Source organism: Liolophura sinensis, chromosome 6, assembly GCF_032854445.1.
Source record: "Liolophura sinensis isolate JHLJ2023 chromosome 6, CUHK_Ljap_v2, whole genome shotgun sequence".
Taxonomy (NCBI): Eukaryota; Metazoa; Mollusca; class Polyplacophora; order Chitonida; family Chitonidae; genus Liolophura; species Liolophura sinensis.
In genome coordinates this window covers 10530683-10541225 of record NC_088300.1, presented here as the reverse complement: position 1 = coordinate 10541225, position 10543 = coordinate 10530683, and the positions used below count along the sequence as shown (strand labels likewise).

General features: G+C 37.8%; 2 protein-coding genes across 3 annotated transcripts in view; one reads left to right on the top strand and one right to left on the bottom strand.

Moving 5' to 3' along the window:
• The first annotated feature begins 31 nt into the window (after positions 1 to 31).
• LOC135469158 (uncharacterized) lies at positions 32 to 2903 on the top strand. Of its 2 annotated transcripts, none has more exons than XM_064747698.1 (4): positions 32 to 184; positions 1791 to 1888; positions 2252 to 2388; positions 2593 to 2903. In XM_064747698.1, exons 1-4 carry the CDS (start codon positions 145 to 147, stop codon positions 2738 to 2740), a joined length of 423 nt encoding a protein of 140 aa, XP_064603768.1. In that variant the 5' UTR covers positions 32 to 144; the 3' UTR covers positions 2741 to 2903. The 2 variants fall into 2 exon arrangements, with proteins under 2 accessions (XP_064603768.1, XP_064603769.1); XM_064747699.1 differs by having other exon boundaries at positions 180 to 304.
• A 333-nt stretch (positions 2904 to 3236) lies between these two features.
• The window catches only part of LOC135469156 (inositol-tetrakisphosphate 1-kinase-like), a 51147-nt gene continuing 43840 nt past the window's right edge, over positions 3237 to 10543 (bottom strand). Inside the window, exon 10 of the mRNA XM_064747697.1 lies at positions 3237 to 10455. Coding sequence (XP_064603767.1) covers positions 9959 to 10455 — 497 coding nt within the window. The 3' untranslated portion in view covers positions 3237 to 9958. The remainder of the gene's footprint in view (positions 10456 to 10543) is intronic.

Below are 10543 nucleotides of genomic sequence, written 5' to 3'. Positions count from 1 at the left end.
TAATAATGAACAAGTTGTGACATGACGACATCATCGAGAGAAGATGCACTTGTTGTCTGGAGACAGAACTAAGTTTTGTTTTATGTTTTAAGTGTGAAAACGTTGAACTATTGTTGTACAAAGACCAAAAGAATGCAATAAGCAATGGCTAGAGCGGTTCCATCATGGGATGAATTTATAAATCGTAAGATCTGGATAAGAATTAATACTTTAGTCTTCAGACATCTGTGCTGAGAGAAGATGCTCTAATTTTTCTGATGGACTGTGACACTGCAAGCTGTCACATTCAACTCGATGAGTCTGGGTAACAGTTGAATAAATCTCTTAGTGTATGATGTTATCGATCTGAGTCATTGTGTAGAGGTTCGGCTGACGTTTGCAGATTGTGTTGTGTGAATGTGGCCAGGATGGGGCACAAAACTCTGTCGTGTATGTAGGCCAACTGTCGATGACGTTCACAAAAACAAGAATATAGTAGGCCTAATCCACCAACATAGGAGATAAATGCATTCTCCTTGTGCTGTTTCACAATTCAAACATGGATTGTTAGACTGTTATATGTATAATCCAGAACGTACATGTAAGTCAAACTCATGTACATGTACCTGGATCTAGTGTTCGGTTACAGTGCTGGCCTATGGCCAATTAATAGCTGTGAATCGCTTGACCTGGGCAGAGAATTACTCTCTATAGGCATCTGTTAGGTTAAGGACAGGAACAAAATGAAAATATCAACATTCAGAAATATGAATTCACAAATTTACCTCTCTTAAGCTCGTCATCCTTCTGCATTAGAGTGTCTGCCTTGAAGTCGAGAGACCTTGGATCAAACTCAGAATAAGTGATACCAAAGTGGTATTTGTTGCTGCCTCACTTGTCCCCTATACATCCAGCTTCTGCTAGTATGAGCACTGTTCATTACATTTCTGTGCATTTAAATTGTTCCCTCTCCTAAGACACACCCATGTTCAAAGGCTCTGAGTCCCATGCTTCTTGGAACCAGTTTGGTTTTGGTATCACTGTCACAGTTGAAGGATCTTGATTTTTTGTAGGTCACACCAGGATTGTATCTTGGATATCCACATTTAAAAGTACTCTATAAATGAACTGAGTTAAATTTATTTATTTGTTTATTTGTTTGTGTTTTACACCGTACCGGTACTCAAGATTATTTCACGTATACGACGGCGGCCAGCATTATGGTGGGTGGAAACCGAGCAGAGCCCGGGGGAAACCCACGACCATCCACAGGTTGCTGTCAACATTTATGATCCATGCTCTACTCAAATGACTCACAGAGCTAAGTCAGCTAGCTACACACCAGTTACAGACCACAACATACTAACGGAGATGAAGCCAGCATGAGCTGGACTTGAACTCACAGCGGCTGCATTGGTGAGAGACTCCTGGGTCATTGCGCTGCGCTAGCACGCTAACGAACTGAGCCATGGAGGTCCCCTAGAACTGAGCGAAAGGAAAATTCCCCACTAAGTATTGCTATACTGGTATAGTATAAGCGGTGGAAAGGTGCTGTCATTACACCAGATTATAAAATCATCGTTGAAATGGGTGAATTTTTGTACCTCTGAATGTTACCTTCATATGCAGTTGGCTTAATTTTGTCGATAATAATAAAATAAATGGACCTTATTTTTGCCCTAAGATACATGTGCAATGGAATTCTCTTGGAATGCATGTGAAGTAGAGGAATTACATGTGAGTCTAATTAAAGGAGACATCAGATAGTGTTTTGTAGCCTTTTAATATACCATTTTGGTTTTTGTTTCCAGACCAACTGTTGAGCCTTGGCGTAGCTAGCGGGGTTGTGCTAATGTCACACTTGGGAACTGTCAGTTACAGTTATGGTGACCTTACAAATGTCTCACAGGTAGATGCTTTAATAACAAAATGATTATCAAATTCAAACATTTTAGATTTCTAAACAAATGTGACTCTTTGGCATCAACTCTTTAATCAGGCACATTCTGATCATATAAATGCTTCAGAACTCTTTATCGTATATCTTAGTGGATAGAGCCATCTAGTAGCCTCTTCACACAGAACTGCACGAATACAATAGAATTGGGCTGAGTGATAATCATTTCATATGTCTGTACCCTGACACTGGAGTGTAATCGTAAATAATCGTAATTGTTCTCAGATAGATGTGTCAGAATTTCTACTTGTTCTTCACCACGTTTATTTCCAAATACTGCTTAGTGGATAAAAAATGTGTTATGTGATTTTTCAGGAAGAATTGAAACAGTTTGTCAGTCAGTTTGATCAACACCCCAAACCAGAGGAGAACTTTCCAGCAGAGCCAGGTTATGTCCTCAGCATTGGTGGACAAGAAACTCGTTTCAAGATATTCAAAAAAACTTACTGCAGGTACAGAATGGTATATCAGCAAGCCACTAACCACTGAGTGGTGCATGATGGATCAGGATTTTTTAACAGCAATCAGTTGAAATCTAAACCAAATTAATGAAAGCATGTTTGAGACTGTTAACAATTGATATTCATTTATGTTGATCATGTGTATAATATGCTGTCTTTATTTTTTTCTTTCTTTCTTGCCTCCTCTGTCTCCAGTATCTACTGTACCACCAAGGGGCATAACTCTGGCCTGGTTATTGGCAATCTCCCACATGGCATCTTGCTCTGCACATACCATCGCCCTGTCCATAGTGTTCAAGCTACCCAAACCATAGAGGCCTTCTGTAACAAGTTACGGGCCTAGCACATTTGGACTGGAAATTAAAACATGCATTGACTTTCCATCCAGAGTACAGCCCTGGAGATACAAGTTTTATTTGGTCTATCACTTTTGGCCACAGATATTGTGGCTCTTTTCATCAATTGCTGGTGAGCATCAGCTAAATGAGTTGATCTCCAATAAAACTGCCAAATCTATGGATTTGTTCATTGCATTTTTTTTTTTTTTTTCAACACTATTTCTGCAGGGAAGCTCTGGGGAAATCCCTGAAATAAAGCTGGAGAGAACCAGCCTGAGCTCTGAGGGAATCCCTGACCTCTGTCACAAAAGGAACAAGTCAGATCTCAAAAGAAATCCCTTGACTAAGGCTGGAGGGAACCCCCCAACCTATGGCAAAGAAGCAACCAATTCCGTGCCAATGGCTATCAAAATCACAGTGTTAAAGTCTACTCAATTCCTGCAGCCACTCCTTACAGGTCAACAAAGTGTTTCGTATAATATTAAGTAAGAGAACGTCTAATTCTTTCAGAGGAGGATGTTTCTTTATTGCATCATGTTACACATACATAGTTTTTACACTGTACACATTACCACACAGAGAATCAGTTTGCATAATCATCAATATATATAGATACATGTCAGTATGCTCTACTAGGTCCCTCACCTACAGGAAGTCTCCACTGTATTTACATCAGGAAATAGGACCTTGTACAGGCATCAGATTAAAACTTAACTCAGAATAAGGTCCTGTCATTTTATCCATCTCTAGTTTATACATCATCCCCCCGATTCACACATTTCCATGCCATATAAGAGAGGATACAGAAAAAATAAACTGCATCCACTAAAATATTAAAAAAAAAAAAGAGGTAAACTAAACGGAACACAAAATGGCAGAATATGGCAATTGTGTACTGAAGAATTAAAAGCATAGCTAAATCATGATCAGTTTCTAAAGCAGAATACCACATAACTTTACTGGGTATCTTTTTTTCGATCTATTCAAACTTTTATCATGTAGAATACACCTGACCCCACTGGAAGCCCTTACAAATTTTAACTGTGCAGAATCTGCTGAAAAATTTGGCGAAATAGAAATCGAAGAATGAACCTTGGAAAACTTTTGAATATTTGATCAGCTGAATTTATATGCATGAAACAAAATTTTTTGACGCAAAACTCACACAATTATGAAACTGCACGAAAAGAGGGAAATTTTGATGAGTTTTTCATCGATCGGATCAGTAAATTTACAATGAACAAATGCAAGATATGAATTTCAAGAGCGCTTCTCCCACATTTAAAAGTTACAGTGAAGTCCATGTGAACATTAATGGCCTAAATAAGTTAATATCTTTCACGAAAATGTGAATGACTGGCCTCGAGAACAAAATATAAGAGCGCCACACCAGATTATGGCTGCCCTCTTCATGACATACATGTACATGAGAAGGAGTTTAAACTAAGATAAACAGACAACATATATGTCTTTTCTTTTGGCTTACATAAGATCTTGGTCTTAACACACAAAACCCCAACAACAAAAGCAAGTGTCATAACGGCTAACTTAATCCTGGTCACTCCATGCAGACTGGTTACTCCATACAGACTGGTCACTCCATACAGACATCACTCCATACAGACATCACTCCATGCAGACATCACTCCAAACAGACTGGTCACTCCAAACAGACTGGTCACTCCATGCAGAAATCAATCCAAACTGACTGGTCTCTCCATACAGACTGGTCACTCCATGCAGACATCACTCCAAACAGACTGGTCACTCCATGCAGACTGGTCACTCCATACAGACATCACTCCATGCAGACTGGTCACTCCAAACAGACAGGTCACTCCAAACAGACAGGTCACTCCATACAGACATCACTCCAAACAGACTGGTCTCTCCATACAGACTGGTCACTCCATGCAGACATCACTCCAAACAGACTGGTCACTCCATTCAGACTGGTCACTCCATACAGACTGGTCACTCCATACAGACATCACTCCATGCAGACTGGTCACTCCATGCAGACTGGTCACTCCATGCAGACTGGTCACTCCATACAGACATCACTCCATGCAGACTGGTCACTCCATGCTGACTGGTCACTCCATGCAGACATCTCTCCAAACAGACTGGTCACTCCTGGTTTGTCAGTGGAATGGCTTGGCCAATTCGTTTTCATGATTTAACAAACACAGTGTAATGGGATGTTCGACAAGCCTCCAATGTGCTGACCATGCATGATGACCATCGTGATGACTTGATGACATACTCATCAACAGACCTCACCACATGTCGCAGGTCTGCACCAGGATGGCCAGTTTTACAGTCGCTCCTTACCTTGGAATTGAGTGCAAATCCATCCATACAATGTCACCAATTCACGTACACAGGAAGGATAGAAATTCTACACTTCATTTGCTGTATGCATAATTTATATTTTTCAAACAGAATGATGGAACTTTAATAATGCAAGTATTCACCAGATGAACACAATATGAATTCCAACCAATGAAGAGAACCAAAAACTCCATATGCTACATATCAATAATATGCATTTTAGTTTAAAACAAACTTGATATAGATTTTGCAAGAATTGATGAAGACTTGATTATGCAGATATAAATATATGTATTATTTCAGATGCTATGCAGATAAAGTATAAACCATGTTCTGCAAGAGACAAAATAGTTTAAAAGATTGACTATTTTTCACAAAGATGTACATGTTCATTAAAAATAGATCAGCAGCCACTGCACTGTTTTCAGAAACTACGAAAAAAGTAATCACATTGTTTCTTTTTGATGTCTGACTTAATTTCGTGCTTGCAAACCTTAGCACCCTACCTTTTCCCCTCTACCACCCTTCAGTCATTTCATCTAAGGCCAGTACACCTATACACAAATTGGTACATATGTACCAAAGTCTAAAACATGATGGCTAGTTCAGAATTTTAAAAATTTCTGCTTTAAAACTGATAACATTTAAGTGTGTGAAACAATTCAATCAATAACATTAAATGAAATATCACAGAGAGGAAATAATGTTAAAAACAATTACAGTCAGTACAAAATCAGAGGGTAACATTTCAAGCGCTGTCCACATTTTATCTACAATACTACATACACAGAAAATACATGAGTATATCCTCCACTATTCAAAAGCATGTCAATACCCATTTCATACAAATTGAATCAATAGACAGAAATTTATGTTTATTTCAATACAAATACAACTTTTGTCTCTATTATCTGAAACTAAACAGCTTACTTGTACCACTGACGAACATGCTAATAAAAAATATGTGCAATGTGACAGCAGTGACATCCCAAGAAATTGTCTATACATCCCTTTTCTCATAGCATGACAGTCAGAAATTGTCTATACATCGATTTTCACATAGCATGCCAGTCAGAAATTGTTTATACATCCCTTTTCACATAGCATGACAGTCAGAAATTGTCTATACATCCCTTTTTACATGGCATTATGGTAAGACACAATGTCTATACACCCCCTTACTTGGCATGATGGCAAAACGCACTGTTTACACATGTACATCTCTGTATATGGTATTATGCAAGACTCATGTCTATACATCATAATGCATGGCATTGGTGGTAAGACATGTTGCCTATACATCATGATCCATGGTACGATGGTAAGACTCCTTGTCTCTACCTCACAATGCATGGCATGATGGCAAGACTCACTGCACACATCTTTTAACCAGGCATTATGGAAAGACTTGTTACCTAAACATTGTACACCCATTTAACTAGCATACATGTAATGGTAACACTCATTGTAGAGACACATCCCGTTCTATTATTGGAAACTTCATCACTGCTTAGATTCACTTACATGTATGTTAATAGACTTTATAATTCCAGTTTCATGAGCCATGATTCCAAAATCCAGTACTTTATCAACACACCTAAAACTTTTGTCAACTTTTTGTCAACTTTTTTGTTTTTTAGTTGGTAATTAAAACAAACTTAACATGGTCAGAATACTGACATTAAAGAAAATAAGAAGGTAAATGTTGGGAAAAACACAAACAAATAAAACATTTAGAGAACATGCAAATAAATTACCATGAATACATATTCTGTAAAATAATACAACAAACTGGCTTTTCCAGGTACATGTAAAACAGCCCTTGATTATGACTTACATTGTAGGAATAAACTTATAGGAGTAAATTAACCCTAATCAGTCCATTAGCTGCACAAAAACTGTCAAATATTTATTGTATAACTGATAAATAGAAACCACACATTCTACTTCAAGGTATATTATCAGTAAAAAAAAAAAATCAATTTCTTACAAACTTGTAAATTTCACAGACATAATAAATCTGAACTATGTAGATTCATAATCATTAAGCGAGCCAAATATGGACATTGGTGCCTGGAGATATCAGTGCCTGGTGCATTACCAAACTCGCAGCCATTTCTGAGTAACATCAGTTTAATGTGCGACAAAATACCTCCCTACCACCTTTACACGTATGTCAAAATTTCCAAACAGAAAACTAAAAGACATATTCAGATTCTTGCAGCAACTGAATGAAAGAAAAAAAAGATTTTGATAAACTTGTTTTCAAGTAGCTTTTGATATTCTTCATATAATTATTTAATCATGCTTTAATCATATGAACAAAACTCGCGAAATGCCAGATTTCAAATTGACATTTCAACTTTACCACAGAAAGGCAGCTGAAGTCAGTTAAATATCATGGAAAAGGTGTTAAATCTCAATCAATCAGGGGTTGATAAAAACTTCAACTCAAGTTTCAATAGGACGAATGATTTTGTCGTGAGTAAACCCAGGGGAGATACATCTTACCTGTAGCCTATCTAGTACTCGTGCAATAACAGCTGAAACTGAGCATTGCTAAACAGTGACACTATAAAACATCATCATATTAATGCATATCCGTGTATATTAGACAAATGATCTCCAGCCATTACAATCGCAATCATGCTTCTTCACTTTTTGGATACACGGTTGGTGGCTTGCTGCTGCCAGGTTTAATACAAATAACACTGGAATCGTATGCCAAGAGAGTGTGATGTATAATTTCTTAACGATAAAACTCCTCTGTACAACATACAAACATCAGGTGGTAAACATGAGGATGCCCTTAAGAATACCCACCTAGAGAAATTAGTTTTCATATGCATTTCCTTTTTATTTTTGGTACTTGGTTACACTTAACTCGTGTATATTTATATATTATTAACAGCCATCAAGTCAGCACAACATACACTTTGTAATATGAGTGGTACTGAAATATGAACCCGTCTGATTTGTAAGGCAATCCTCTGCTGTCTAGTAAATATACAAGCCCATGGACATTGCACCTGCTACAACATACTCTAGGTGCACACATTATGTACAAGGTTTATAGTTTTATAACGAACAACAGCCTCCACACAACTTGTTGGTTTTCAGTCTAGATGAAGGTAAAACATGTAATGGTACACTGACATCATGTAAAAACTAACAGTATTTCACAGCAGTTTCTAGCAAGCTTTCTAACCATTTGATCAATGACAAGGCTTCAAACATTCAATACCTCTTACAACTTTTTAGCAACTCCTCTGTTCTGGAAACAAAATTTTTTTCAAACAATAAAGCAAATACCAAATTTCACTAGGACTTTCAGAGCATTAAGTTTTCTTCAGATTGATTTCCATCAAAGTGTATAATGCAAGCACAACCTTCATACAGAAATTATTAATACAAATATGAAATTTTAATACTCAAGTTGTCAAACTTGTGTTTACATAACAGAGTTTGGACAATATTAGTGCACATCAACTCCACTAAAACTGGCAGTCATAAACGTTGGGTTAAAACATGGTAAAGAAATTCGAGGAAGAGCTAATAACAGCAGCATGTCAACTAAACACTTCACCAATCTCTGAGGACTGGGCTAAAGAGTCAGCTGGTACATGTGTTGCTGTTCATTGTTAAACGCAGATTCTTTGATGATATTATGTTACTAACTTTTTATCATTTTGACATTCAAGGCTGAGCTTTACAGCAGCATTGGAGGATGTGTAAAAAAAACCTCAATGTTTGCACACGGAGAAACAGAAAATAGTTAATTACATGTATTCAGTCACAAAATAACACTACACTACAATTAGCCTAAACTGGAAGTCAGTTTTTAGCGTATTTTCCACAAAACATAAACCTGAAGTGATGGAATACTTAAAGTTTACATGTACTTACTGACCAAATGATTACAACAGTTGCTGCATACACCTAATCATGCAGATGCTCTGGGAAGTTTACTTCACAACTCTCAGATATTACCATAGTTTGTATGCAGGTATAATCCTTACCACTCATAATGGCCTTTATCCCTCTTGTTCATATCGCAACATATTTCATCCACCAAATGGAGTTCTGAGCTACAAGTAGGAATATGCTAGAGAATTCTAATAAGCTACATTAAATTACCTCCCCTTGAGGTCACTCTCCCATTTAAATAGTGTTTTTATAGGGGTAAGCTGGGGTTACGTGGGACGATAGCTAATGGCGAGTTAAAGTGGCATAAGTTGGTTGAAGACCTACCTCAGATTTTAATTTCGCAAACTGATTTGAAAAGCCCAGATTAAACGTTACAACTCATTAAGCCGTTTGAAAGAAATTAAAATCCCCTTATGAAAATACATGAACTGTATTGTACATATACAAAAGACATACAGATTTGGTGATCTTTGTCAAATATGTATATTTCACGTTGGCTAAGAAACATAATCATTTAAAATCTGCAACTCTCAAAAGGCTGATGTCATATTTTTCCATATTCTATCACACAGAAAAGAGTTGTCGCTGTCATGACAAAGACGAGGACCAACTTCTCATAGTTTCACTCCTAAAAAAACTAATCTTGCATTACATCATAGCTGCTTTCATGTGACAAGGGAGGTAATTCATATGAGGCCTATTGCGATTCACTGTCTTCACTTTCTTCATGTACATACACAACTGTCCTTCTCCAAGCATTCAGAAAACGTTTAAGCTAGGCTGTCCTAGACAACCGACAGCCAATCCAACTAAACTATTAACAAGATACATGTATTTGAGTGTAAGAATTGATGAATAAAACTGATGTCATATACATGCAGAGGAAATGGAGGGTCAGTTTAAGCTAGGTACATGTCGGTTAGTGGCATCTAATATGGCAGGACATCCATAAGACACCAGCCTCACAGCAGCTGTCGGTCAATGTCCCCCACAATGATACCGTTACTTCTGACCCCTGATAAGCCATTCTCCAACTCTTGACTACTGGAAACTCCAACATCATCACAGAGTCCACTAGATGCCATACAGGTGCAGGCCAGGCCTTGGTTGTTGCCATTGGTTACCACTGTTGTTGTTGCAGCAGGCCTCTGCGGAGGCTGACCCATATTTAAATGATCAGAGTCAAATCTTGTCTGCGTCACATCTAATGCTTGCACGCCATTTTCTCTCGGGCAAAGCTTTAGTCGCTTGTAGCTGCCATCTTGGGGTAAACTCAAATGACCGTTTGTCCCAATTCTGGGGTGGACATCTTGGATGGCAGAATTCAACTGAAGTACGCAAACATCTGTCTCATCATTGTTGTTTGTACCACAGGTAATGTCCTTCCGTTTTCTCTCCATCACCAGTTTTTGGGCGAGCTTCAAAAGTAGGTGGAAAAATTCAGGCACGCCTTCATAACCTGAGAACAAAACAATAATTTTTCATTTTACCTGATATGAGTTCACTTGGCAGGAGCTAGATATGACCACGGACCTCACAGCTGTGGA